The sequence below is a fragment of the Acartia tonsa genome, chromosome 3 (assembly GCF_053477335.1).
Source record: "Acartia tonsa isolate MP-2025a chromosome 3, ASM5347733v1, whole genome shotgun sequence".
NCBI lineage: Eukaryota > Metazoa > Arthropoda > Copepoda > Calanoida > Acartiidae > Acartia > Acartia tonsa.
The window spans coordinates 39,610,286-39,625,103 of NC_137262.1; the positions used below are offsets into that span (position 1 = coordinate 39,610,286).

General features: G+C 30.5%; 1 protein-coding gene across 1 annotated transcript in view; it reads right to left on the minus strand.

Annotated features, from left to right (window-relative positions):
* The window catches only part of LOC145314871 (putative receptor-type tyrosine-protein phosphatase mosPTP-1), a 122,417-nt gene that overhangs the window by 63,622 nt on the left and 43,977 nt on the right, over nucleotides 1–14,818 (minus strand). Inside the window, exons 10-12 of the mRNA XM_080154950.1 lie at nucleotides 6,264–6,393; nucleotides 2,820–2,925; nucleotides 659–744 (exon numbers count right to left, since the gene is read on the minus strand). Coding sequence (XP_080011076.1) covers nucleotides 659–744; nucleotides 2,820–2,925; nucleotides 6,264–6,393 — 322 coding nt within the window. The remainder of the gene's footprint in view (nucleotides 1–658; nucleotides 745–2,819; nucleotides 2,926–6,263; nucleotides 6,394–14,818) is intronic.

Genomic DNA, 14,818 nt, shown 5'->3' on the forward strand with positions numbered 1-14,818 from the left:
ATAATCAGATAGATAGATGGGTAAATAGATAAGTAACTACAAGTTGTAAAAAATGTAACTAAACAGATTAATAAATTGATATACAAATAAAATAAAAATAGATAGCAGATAAGATAATTAGTTATAGAGGAACATATATAGAAAATCATAAAACACTTAGATAGATAGATTGATAGAAAAGACTGATTAGATAAAAATGAAAATGATCTAGATTTCAAAGATTGATATGTAGTTAGTTTGATATATACATGAATTGAATATATACATGTTTAGATAGATTGATAGATAGATAAAGTAGATAGAGTTAGATAGAGTTAGATAGATTACCATTACCATTACCTCGTAAGGGTGAGATTCTCCTTCGATTTAAGTGACCATCTAGAGATCCAGAGCATCACCCGCGTGTAATGGGATGCGATACTCAAATACCCAAGGATATTAGGTTAAGTAACATCCATAAGACAACCAACCCTTTGATTGCACGACCTTTGTCTGAGAAGTCCTAACTGTGCATGGTAATAAGTTGCGCCTGTCTTTGGTCAAGGCATTCCCCCTAGTCTTACTATTAATGTCGCACATAGAAGCAAGAAGAACCATTTTTAACTTAACGCAGGTTACAGTAAGATAGATAGGCAGAGTATTATAAATAAAAAATTACCTAAATTTGGAAGAATGAACTCCATTCTCTCTGTAGAATTACGAACAGTTTTTACATCTGTGAAGTTCGCGTGCATATAGTATAATCTAAACATAACAAGAATAAGCTTTTTCATAACGAAAAAAACATAATAATTCAGAAATTAATACTATTTTACAACCAGACTTTAAATGTACATAATTAAGTTCATATAGCCAAAAACAGCAATGTATAGCTTGATAAAGTTATCCTTATCTATAACTCACATTGTCTAAAAGAGGCTCAATAGAGTACTTTCACTGATACATGAGATATGCTGCTATTTTTGTTGTTGTGATTCTTCTAATCAAATATAATAAGTTTTTTTTGTAGCTTTGGCTGTAACTATTTATAAGAAATCTTGAATGTATATCAACCCTACTCTAAATCAAATGTGGAGACATTGAAGTTAACATAAAATGTAAAGAGTGCACTTTACATCAAATACATATAACACCACCATACTTCGTAGAAAATTTAAGATTATAAATTAATAAATTATGAGAATAATATTCAACCAATCAATAGCCAATAAGACAACAATAAAATTACTGGATTAGAACCGGCTCTCAGCCATACGGAAAAATCATAAATAGTGTCGTATCACAGAATATTTTCCACAAATGTTAATGAAATCATGAAATTAAAACTAGTTTTGTTTGTATCTGGGTCTAACTAATCTAGTTTTAATCTTATAATTTTTCATTTTAAATATGCAAAAAGCTGTATATAATACAATGCGATAAATTGCTATTAGGGTTTCATACTTTTTAAATTAAATTGAAGAGAGACGTTGTATAAACAGTGTTTGAGTATACAAATGAAAACAATTTTTGCAACCATTTCTCAAGCTTTATAAAGCTTAAATTAAATTTGGAATAAATGTTGTAATATATATTTTATTGTCAAGCTTACTTTTTAACATTATGCACTTCACACAAGGTCAATTTATTCCGAGATTAACAACACAGTTCATTTAAGAATAAAAATACAATAGAAGGCATGGCAGTCGCGCATTATGTGGTAAATGTCCACAACACTGATAGGGCGTATAAAAAATATATGTCAGCTGTGACCACTTTTAGTCGATGCCATGTAGTCGACATAAACAGCCAAAAGTTCAAAATATCACTCTTTGTTAGTGTAATAAAGTCGACAAAACCCTTGAAAATATAGTATTGATAGGGAATTTCATGAGACGTTATACAGTGTGTTTTTTTTTATGAGAACTTTTTTAAAAGCAATTTTACCCCACTTATAGTTATCAGAATTTAATGATTAACGGCTTATTTTCTTCGTTTTTTATAACCATTTATAGAACATCAAAAAATATTTCAGTTTTTATTTAAAAGTACAGTAAAATAAAAAATTCAAAACTTGGGTGTCAACATCTAAAAATGGTTTTAGCGCATTTTTATTAAGCTCAAATCTTCTACCCTTTGCAAGAAAAAAAAATGGATTTTCAGTAGTCGACTTTGAGGGGCCAGTACTCCCTCCTTGGTTGAGATATGGCCTTCAAACTTTGATATGTTTTAGTACATGTCCTCAAAAGTATCTGTATCAATTTTTAACTCTGTATATCAATTTTGAAGCGTTTTGCAGCCATTCTTGCAAAGGGTAGAAGATTCGAGCATGAGAAAAATGCGCTAAACCCATTTTTAGATGTTGACACCTAGGTTTTGAATTTTAGATTTTTCTGCACTTTTTAAATAAAAACTGAAATATATTTTTGATGTTCTGTAAATGGTTATAAAAAACGAAGAAAATAAGCCATTAATCATTAAATTCTGATAACTGTAAGTGGGGTAAAATTGCTTTCAAAAAAGTTCTCATAAAAAAAACACACTGTACAATAAAGATTGTCTTCTTCAAATTTTGGATAGTTTCCCTCAAAGTACCTTATCAAGCACAGAACCCCATCCCTCCCTTATTTTGAAATAAATAGAAAATAAGAGGGGGGGGGGGAAGAAGTTGTTTGTGTTTGTTTTTTAATTTATGTCAGGTTATGATAGGCTACAGGCTAGTCCCGCATAGTTAGGGTTAGGTAATTAAAGATGCCCATCCTTATTTTCAATTTATTTTAGAAATAAAGAGGGAAGTTTTGATGCTCGCTAGGAGCTTTAAGAGAAAGCACCAACTTTACCTGTATCCCAGAATGATGCCATTAGGATGTTCCGGAGGGCTCCAGGATATTAATATGCTTGTACTTGTTATATTACTAGTTGTAATATTCACTGGCGAACTTGGTACTGAAATAAAAACAAAGATGACATCACCTATAGCAGCGAAGCTTTAATATCAGACAGTAGGACACACCATGGAAACTGTCCCAATTTTGTATAACTTTTGCGGAACATGTTCCAGTTACGTCATATTTTTCTTTCCCGAAAAAGGGAAGGGTGAAAGAAAAAAAAGGGAAGGGGGGAAGAAAAAAGAGATTGGAGAAAAGGGGGTTTTCCCCATCTCTTTTGAAGAGATTTTCTTCCCCCCTTCTCTTTTTCGGGAAAGAAAAATATGACGTAACTGGAACTTGTTCCGCAAAAGTTATACAAAATTGGGACAGTTTCCATGGTGTCCGAATATTAACACTTGTAAAGGGTCAGCATCTAATAAGCAGTTTTTAAAATTGCATATATATTTGTTGCAAAATTGCATAACTGTAGGTTACTTACAATTTTATTACTTGATTATAGAAATGCTTTGCTTATAACATTGTGCCTTGTTATTTTACAAATCAGTATATACAAAATAAGAAGGATAAAATAATAATATTACGTACAAACGGACGTACGGACCGAACTTTATCCAAATTATAATTTCCTGATGTCGTTTAAGCCATGGTTATATTTGGTATTGTTAAAATTTCAAAATCTGTTACTTTCATACTCTTTTTGTCTTGGTTACAGCCAATTTCTATAAATGATACTTATTTGACTGGTAGAAAAGCTGAAGGCAAAATAGATTTCATAAGATGTAAAATGATTTGATTTAATGCTCCTTTTAGAACTTTTAAAATATAAAAGAAATTCTACTAAAATTGCACAAAATTTTGTGTTAATGAATTTATGAAATGTAAATTGGAAGTTCTGATCCATCTAATGGCTGTTCAGCTAATTTTAACTTACACACACACACACAAAGTCACACACAATCATACACACACACACACACACACACACACACACACACACAGAAGTAGGAGTGGAAAAGGATAAATTGTTGTGAAAAACAAAAAGTTACTTAAATTCATGAAGGGGATGGACATTTGGCACTTAATTATTCTGGTACCCAAAGTTTTATAATGAAACTCTGAGTACTATTATTAAATCTTAACTGGTTGGTTCAAAATAACAGAATTAAAAGTTTTCAGACGAATTATCTACAGAAGGGAACATTTTGTTTATCACCATTGGGGATGTTTAATAATTTATCACACATTGTCTTATCCCCAAAAAGCTATATAATTGTTTTTTTTCTTCATGTTTTTTTATTTATACTATTAAGAAACTAAAGCTTAATCAAGAAAAACCACTTAAAAGATTCAAGCAAAATATAATATTACCTATCCTGACTCGAACCTGATACTTCCTCAGAAACTTTTCTGTTTGTTTTTTAGAATAACCATCCATAGTTGCACAGATAGAGATGCAAGCAAACTTTTTCAGGTTTCAGATGTTTATAACATCAAGCTAAATTTTCCTATTTGAAGATTATTATTTATTTCTGTTTCTGTAAAATATATAATAGCCTGTTAGAATAAATCGTTATAATAACCACCCGTTAAACTTTTTTTTACAGTCTAGGCTAAATTTTAGGATTTAAAATTATCTACAAAGTAGAAACACTCTAAGAGAATCTAATCTTAATTAGTAATAGCTGAGCTGTAGTGTGCAGAAGTTATCCCATAAAACTGCATTGGATTATGGATAGCTAAAAATAAAATTAATTACAATGTTTAGATTGACTTCCAGGTAAATATTAAGTAATAAAAGGGTTACAAGTTTTACATATGCTACTTAGTTAAAAAATCCTTAGATCAACTGTTTAACAACAATTAAGAATTAAGAATGTAGTATCATTAAAATTAAATGTAAAGAACGATATTAATTTGTACACTCATGTGTCATATCTACCCTTTTACAGCAATTACATTATGCGAGGTTTTATTATGTTTAGTTTAGGTCTTAAGACAGTCTTTAAAATAAAACTTTATTAGGTTTGGGAGACTAAAGTCGTAATAATAAAATTTACCCCTAAAAGGTAAAGTTAGATAATTAGACTGTCTATAAAAGTAACCAATTTCTTTTAATTTTATTTTAAGTTTAAGGCTTTAAAAGTCTTCCAAAAGCAATAATACCTCATTAATTGAAATCTTTATTGGTTATAATAAAAGTTCAGACTGTTAAAAGTTGTTTATTTTAACTCTATAACTATTATATTTGTAGAGCATAATAAAATTCTAGTCAAAATTACTTTCTTTAAAACCTTGATTATTTAAATAGGGACATTTTTGGAGTCTAAATTATGGCTTTGAAAGTAATTCTAATAGTAAATTTACTTTTATAGTTATTATTTATTGTTTTTGATATTTAATAGTCTAAAGTTCAGACTATTAAGTCCTTATAGTGTAATTGTACCTTTACATCCATTATCTTTATTGTTAAAGTTAGAAAACAAGAAATAAATTAAGAAATTTTAATCTATATGAATCTTTTAAGTTTAATGTATACATAAATTTTATATTACTCAGTTACCTCATACCAAATATATTTAACTACTATTGCAAAAGTTTTCATACTACCACCAAGACCTACAATGCATAAACATAAAAATACTTGATTCTAATAGATTAAAATCATTAATATCTTTCCTTTTCCCCGAGAAATAAAGTTTGGGTCATTAGACCCTCTTTTTAAAAGTAGCTTCTAAATGGTAAAACCATGAGAAAAGTTTGGCCCGTGCATTTTATTTCAAATTTCCTTCTAGAACTTAATTTTCCTTCCACATATCTATTCATTTTAAATGAAGAAGCTTTATAAAGTGTATCAAAATCAGCCGTGTGACGTCATAAATCCATCTCATTTTTAGGTTTTTCCTTTCCCACTTCTCCTCTCAGCCCTCATAATTATGACGTCACACGGGTGACACTTTGTGAAGCTTCTAAATGAATTACGGAAGTCACTAATTATTGTAAGATAACTGGCATTAAATTACTGGATACCTTAGCCACTATAAAATTAAAAACATTTTATAAAAATAGTATGCCTCACAAACTAGAATGTGTTTTAAGTTGACAGGACAATTTTGACGTCATTAAAATTAATAATCAATGTTTTCTTGAATTGACCTCATACTCTTTTTGAAAATCTTTAGGTTATGAAAAATCGATTTAACTAAGAGGAACATTAGTTATTTCGTAGATCTTGGGTGATTATACAATGGATAATATATTGATTTAAATACATATCCAACGATGACAAATAAAATGGCCCTTCTGTTGATTAAAAATATAGGTTAACAGCTAGTTTGAACCGCCCAATTATTGTACCCAAAGAGAATATAAGTACATAATTGAAAGGTATCTTACCTCCTTCATCAGTCATAATGACCACGGTACTCTTGGGACCTTCCCCCTCAGGATTCAGCACCTGAAGAGACACCAGGTATTGGGAGAAGGTCTTCAGATTTGTGATGGTGTACTGCTGGATGTTCGGATCCTAGGGGCAGGTTTACTTTTACAAATATTTCAAACTTGCTATAATATAATCAAAAGTTAGATTATTTAGAACCATGTTTGATCAAACCTGTATAATATTACAATGTAAAAGACCTTTGCTTTAGGGTAAATCATACTTTAGAATAAATTATTGTATTAAAAAGACAAATATGTTGCTTATTTTGTAAATTTTTTTGGGTATCCTTTCAATTTTTTATGCATCGCTTTTTTATGGTCAAAAAAAGGTGAAAAAAAGAAAATTATTGTACTTATAAAAAATCATTAACAATTTTTTTTTTGAATTAGCTTTATTAAAAGTTATAGGACATCGTCTTGGTGTAATATTTGAAGAAATATTTGATTTGATGACCGCAGTGCGACAGGAAAAATTCAGGAAACTTAGTTTGACTAATTAAATCTAAATTTGTTTATGCGTTTTATGTAACCTTGTTTTTTAATTGGAAATTTTGAAGATTACAGAAATATAGGTATTAAAGGGGATCATAGGAAAAAATTACATAAATTATTGTATTATTTCCCCAAATATGATAAAGAAAATGTAGTGTAAAACCTTTGGGCACTGCTAGTTTGTAATATACAACCCAATGAAAGCATTAATAAAAGCCCCCTAATTCTTTCAAACAGCGAATGAAAGAAAAATATTGGAAATCAGTTAAATTTACAAGCATCTGTCCCATCCGTCCCTGGGTATAATACACTATTTACTCTCCAAAAATTCTGTTTTCTAATTGACATTAAGCACAAAGCTTTTTCGAAAGTTTAATATGAATCCTTTTATTTGCAAAAGAAAACAAGTCGAATTATAAATGTGCGAAAAGACCTATTTTACGTTTGTATCTAACAACGCGCTCCTTAATCATTATTTGACCTTCAATATTCCAAATGTTTGTAGGCCACAAACCCTTTAAAGTAAAACTTTTCTTGAGATATTTTGATTTAGTGATGGTGCATTACAAATGAACCTTGGTGATGATTTGTAACCTTACTTATCACCCTCATCAATTACCCAAACTTTACCCCCAGTCAGATTAAAAGTAAAAAAGTTTTGAACGCAGAGAATTGCAGTAGTGGACTTATATAAACATGGATATTGTACAAAACAAGAATAGTATACACCTTTAAAAGCGAAGTGGTAATTCTGTCAGAAAAAGGCGCAACATTGTTATAGGTTTGATATCAATAGGACAATTCTTAAATATCTAAATAAGAGCAAATTGATACGGAGGAAGACTTCTTAATTGTAGAGAAGATTCGCTTTTAAGAATTAAAGGAATAAATTCTTTTACAAAAGTAACAGGAGGCAGTAATTTTTTTTTCTCTTTTTCATTCCAAAACTACATAAATATATTACAATTGTTTAACTAATCCAATGTTTGTTTCATTAATCTTTATATCATTAGTTAACTGTGTTCTTTTTATAAATAAAGGCTAGGTCTTGTAAACCAGGGGTTTGGGGCCAAAAATACTAGAAAACGGAAATATTTACAATATTTTTTAAATTTTGTAGTTAACATCTCTTTTTTTATCATCCAAATTCGTAAGCTTTCATCATTTATAAAATCAATAAAAATAAATCAATTAATAAGTCTTTAAACTTTATAGTATTTTATCTAGTTTAAGAGAAAGAGCAATTCTATAAGAGTTTTCTTCCCTAACTGACTCGCTCCCTGGAAAGACTTTTTTCTTTTCCCATGAGAAAATAGGGTATATGATACGGACAGAGAGGGGACAATGGGCTGTTTATTACACTAGTCCCCAAAGTTTTAAAATAACGTTTTCTAATTCGTTGACATAACAACTTTGGGTACTTTAGTGAATTTTGATTGATTGTTTTATTTAATTGAGTATTCAAACGTTGCAACCAGTAATTTTAATCTAAGGAAGGGGTAATTTTGTGTATCATCATTGGGGATGTACCTTAATCTATCTGGCATTGTCTTTATACCATTAGATCTCTGCATATGATGTAAGCTTAGCTTGCTAAAATATAATTTAAACATGGACAATATGATTTAAAAATTGATGGGATCCACATTCCTTTTCCCCAAGAATACACCCATGTATATGAGTATAAATTTCTATACTCTTTCCAATAATTCTTTAATTACAGTATAGATAAAATCTCGGCTTCAATATCGATTATTGCACCCACAAAAACCAAAGGTTATCTGATTTTTTTTCAACAAGAAAAAATAGTGATGCCTTTCTAAAACTTGACCAGTAAATTAAAAAGATAACAACTGACATAAAATCGACAAGAGGATGTGTGTCTGCCTGTTAGTCCAATAAGAGTACAATCATTCCAAAAATTTTATGTATTTTAGTTATTTCAGTGGGGGAGGAACTATTAATATATTATGTCACTAATGTTAATGGAATGGCTCCGAAAAAAAATAACTGCACTTCAAATTTTTTGTTTTCTACACTCAACTAAAAAATTCATTTGGAGGTTAACCCACACCCGAAAGTGTGTCACTGCTTCTAGAGGCAAAAGTCGAAGCAACTAGTTACTTAAACTTTCTAAAACTTTGTGTATATTTCAACTGAGACCTTGGCTTATGACTAATTTTGACAATCTGCATAAATTTGAAATGGTTACTTAAACTGCAGTAACTCTAAATGTTATTACACAGCATAGCATAACATTTAATTAAGCAAATTTATTATGAGGTTTAAACCTCTTGTAATTTTATAATGAAATAAGTTGTGTGTGTGTGTGTGTGAAAGTGTGTAATGTGTAAGCATTGCATTGTACAATTCATGTATAATTGTGCATATATATTATACTACAGGGTGGCCATGTATAATTGTGCATATATATTATACTACAGGATGACTATGTATAATTGTGCATATATATTACACTACAGGATGGCCATGTATAATTGTGCATATATATTATACTAAAGGGAGGCCTTGTGTAATTGTGCATATATATTATACTACAGGGTGGCCATGTATACTTGTTCATATATCTTATACTACAGGATGGCTATGTATAATTGTGCATATATATTATACTACAGGAAGGCCATGTGTAATTGTGCAAATATATCATATTACAGGGTGGCCATGTATAATTGTGCATATATATTACACTGCAGGGTGGCCATGTATACTTGTGCATATATATTATACTACAGGATGGCTATGTATAATAGTGCATATATATTACACTACAGGATGGCCATGTATAATTGTGCAAAAATCATATTACTGGGTGGCCATGTATAATTGTGCATATATATTACACTGCAGGGTGGTAATGTATAATTGTGCATATATATTATACTACAGGGAGGCCATGTGTAATTGTGCAAATATATCATATTACAGGATGGCCATGTATAATTGTGCATATATATTATACTACAGGGTGGCCATATGTAATTGTGCATATATATTATACTACAGGGAGGCCATGTGTAATTGTGCAAATATATCATATTACAGGGTGAACCATATTTACCCTAGGGTCAATTAACACTGCACCAATTTATTTTAAAAAAACGGTGGATTTTTTTTAAAATACAAACATAAGATTAAAGTAATTCTGGTTATTTCAAACGACAATCTTGTTGTTCTTCAAAAGTAATGCCATTACATCTGAAGGTTCAATGCTATTTTTAAATTAGGAGAAACTAGTTATGACCCTACCCTACTTTTTAGGATTTAAAACTATTGTACCTGTTGTTTTGCCTCATATAAAAATGTGAGCTTATTATTACAGCTTTAATTTGCATGGTCAACGGTTGTAAATGTAATTGTTAAATACTATCAATAATACAAAGTAGCTTGATGTCTGTCTGTCCGTCCGTCTGAAGCTTAAGATCTCGGTAACCACTGAACCGATCGGATTATACTCTTCAGGGTATATATCTATTGGTCCTGTGGTGGTTTTAAGCCATTTTTTGGGGGGTGGGACACCCCCAACCCCCCAAAAAATAGAAAATCCCCCCTCCGATTTTTTTTTATTGTGGAGAAGTTCGATTTTTTTTCTTATGGACAAGTTCGATTTTTTTCTTTTGGAGAAATTTGATTTTTTTTCTTATGGAGAAGTTAGATTTTTTTTCTTATGGAGAAGTTAGTTCACATAAAATTACTGGCGGCAGCACCAGTAGTACTTAATTTTTTTTTTTAATAACCTCTTGGGGCAAAGCCCCTAGAGGCTAGAGGCGAAGCCGCTAGTTTATAAAAAAACAATACTAGCAGCCCCCTGTAGATTGTAGAGTGTACATTAAATGTCGCAAAGGCTTCAGGAACTCAATAAAAAAAATACTATAATAAAAATCTTGTTTCTAAAAAGTTAGAAAGAAGAACAATAGCAAAATGTTAAATGATAAAATATTAAACTATTCAATATTAAAAGGGTATACGTACAATATATTAAAATTTAAAAAAAACTTTTAGACTTTTGCAGAATTGATAGAACACTGATATAATTACACTGTAAAGTATAATATGCACTTGCACAATTTATACAACTAGTTAACCAAGGATAGAGACAGATATCAATAATCTTTATTATAGCACTGCCATTTTCTTCGGTTTACTTAGGTTTTAATGTTTGTAGTTATAATAAAAATCTTCAAAAACAGATTCAAACATTAGATAAGCAAGGTTAGTTATGTCAATAAGAAGCATTGAAATAACCAGTAAAAAAATTGTATAATTTTAAGTATTTTTTGGTTTAAAACAATTATCCTTCTTAAAATATAAATTTTGTTAATAAATCATAAAATATAAAAATTTGACAATTTTGTTTTTAGAATTATTTTAATAAATAAAAACAAGCAATATTGTTATTGCACTTATATTAATTAGTAGTTAAACCATCGATCAGTTAAGCATAAATATACTAGTTATAGAATAGCTTCACCACCTAAAATATACTTTTTAAAACCTGTCCCTATTCATTGGTACTGCCTAATTTCATTATATACACATAACTCAGTATAAAATCAAATTATAGTTAGTGTAATGTACGGTGTGTTATTGTCGCTTAATTTCATTCAAATATGAGATGCAAGGAAAGGTATGGAAATATTAGGTAAATAGTGCACTTCAGTGTCAACAATGTTAATGCTTATATAAAAGTAACAGGATGTCTGGTTTCTGTGAGTCTGTACCTTAAGATCTCGCTGAACAGACCTGGTTTTCCTTTACAAGTAAGCTATTTATAGGTCTAAGGAAGAAAGGTTTATAACTTTTTGTGGGAGGGCACCTCTATCCTCCAAAGAAAAATCACCCCCTTCCCGGCTATATTTTCTTACTTTTTCTTTCTGAACTTAATTAAAAAAAAATGGTCATCTTACACAGCCCACCCTTTCCCCCAAGTTCTGTTAGAGGACCTTTAGATCTCACTATTAAACCGTTTGAGTTCTCCATCATTAAGGAGATCACTTTAGCCCAAGGATGAGTTTAGCATTGACCACTCCTCCAAATGCTTATAAAGCAGCTGCTATTGAATGAAAAAGTAAAAGACAATAACAAGTTTAGGAACTTATACGTTATCCTAAAATATAAAGTAGTAAGCTTTTTATGTTTGTATTGAAGGATCTTGCTAACCGCTGAAACGTTATGGTTCTCCTTTACAATAGAGCTTAATACAGGTCCGAAGATTAGGCTATTTCGTATTTGAAAATAAGTCTGGGTATGGTTTCAAGCTATCTCTGCCCTTCGATATCCCTTCAAATATAGAGCCCCTAGATTCTAGGGGCGCAGCCGCTAGTGTTCTTATAATAGTAACAAGAGATTTGTCTTTTCGTCTAAATTAAGGATCTCGCTAACCACTGAACCAAAATGGTTCTCCTTTACAGTGAAGATTTATATAGATTTTCTTAAGTCCCCCAAAAGGCCTCAAGATGCGTAGCCGCTAGTAATAAATATATGAATACATAATAAATAAATATGAATATTTTAAATGAATAAATGGGTACCATGTGTTTTTTTATACTAGTGGCATTGTACATTCATAATACCAGAACAAAACATTCAATTCATTATTGTCACGAATTCCAATTACACTATGTAAAAAATGTTAGTTTGTTAACCATTAAAAAAAGCGCCTTTTCCTACATGTCTCCAGCTAAAGAATATTTTTTTCACAAGGCACCTAAAAAACTAAACATTATTAATGTAAAAATTAGTGTTAACAAGGATGACAACATCCATAAAAGCGAAGCACTGAAACGGTAGGACAAACGGACATTAACACTTGTATAGTGTCAGAACTGAATAATCAGAATATAAATGTTTAAGAGTCGATGCAAAATTGTAAGTAAATTTGTTGAAAAACTGCTTGATACAGAATGATGTTTATGGACATACTTACATTTTTAGGACTTAATTATAGAGTTGCTTCGCTTATAATATTGTACTTTGTTGTCCCAGGAATCAGTATACAAAAAATCAGATCAAACGGATAATTAGATCATATAAAAATTTGTTGTTAAAAAAGTAAAAAAATCAACATGTTTAAAATGGACGTACGGACATTTTGGTAATGATTATAGAGTTGCTACGCTTTCTAAATCGTATCTAACTACTGCAGGAATCACCATGCAAAGTTTGAAATCGATAGGACAATTCTAACATGCCTAAATTAACGAAAAAAGCTATCCGTGACGGACGGACGTACGGAGTGACGGACGGACGGACGGACGGACGTACGGACGGACGGACCGACCCTAATTATAGAAAAGCTTCGCTTTTAAAAACAGGTACAACAATGTTTCCCCCTAGCATAATTAATATCAGTTAGGTATTTATTGTTTTTCATTGCAATAAATAACAGACCAAAAAAACAGCAAATGACCCACTTTACTATTGTATTTCAGGGAGAAGGGGAAACGGACTAAATTATAAGTAAACCCAACAAATATCCCTGTATTCCTAAATATATATTCTTGTAAATACACCCAACTAATATCCCTGTATTCCTGGAAATATATTCATGTAAATAAACCCAACAAATATCCCTGTATTCCTGGAAATATGTTCATGTAAATACACCCAACTAATATCCCTGTATTCCTGGAAATATATTCATGTAAATACACCCAACTAATATCCCTGTATTCCTGGAAGTATATTCATGTAAATACACCCAACTAATATCCCTGTATTCCTGGAAATATATTCATGTAAATACACCCAACTAATATCCCTGTATTCATGGAAATATATTCATGTAAATACACCCAACTATTATCCCTGTATTCCTGGAAATATATTCATGTAAATACACCCAACTATTATCCCTGTATTCCTGGAAATATATTCATGTAAATACACCCAACTAATATCCCTGTATTCCTGGAAATATATTCATGTAAATACACCCAACTAATATCCCTGTATTCCTGGAAATATATTCATGTAAATACATCCAACTAATATCCCTGTATTCCTGGAAATATATTCATGTAAATACATCCAACTAATATCCCTATATTCCTGGAAATATATTAATGTAAATAAACCCAATTAATATCCCTGTATTCCTGGAAATATATTCATGTAAATACACCCAACTATTATCCCTGTATTCCTGGAAATATATTCATGTAAATACACCCAACTAATATCCCTATATTCCTGGAAATATATTTATGTAAATACACCCAACTAATATCCCTGTATTCCTGTAAATATATTCATGTAAATACATCCAACTAATATCCCTATATTCCTGGAAATATATTCATGTAAATACACACAACTAATATCCCTATATTCCTGGAAATATATTCATGTAAATACACACAACTAATATTCCTGTATTCCTGGAAATATATTCATGTAAATACACCCAACTAATATCCCTGTATTCCTGGAAATATATTCATGTAAATACACCCAACTAATATCCCTGTATTCCTGGAAATATATTCATGTAAATACACCCATCTAATATCCCTATATTCCTGGAAATATATTCATGTAAATACACCCAACTAATATCCCTGTATTCCTGGAAATATATTCATGTAAATACACCCAACTAATATCCCTATATTCCTGGAAATATATTCATGTAAATACACCCAACTAATATCCCTGTATTCCTGGAAATATATTCATGTAAATACACCCAACTAATATCCCTGTATTCCTGGAAATATATTCATGTAAATACACCCAACTAATATCCCTGTATTCCTGGAAATATATTCATGTAAATACACCCAACTAATATCCCTGTATTCCTGGAAATATATTCATGTAAATACACCCAACTAATATCCCTGTATTCCTGGAAATATATTCATGTAAATAAACCCAACTAATATCCCTGTATTCCTGGAAGTATATTCATGTAAATAAACCCAACTAATATCCCTGTATTCCTGGAAATATATTCATGTAAATACACCCAACTAATATACCTATATTCTTGGAAA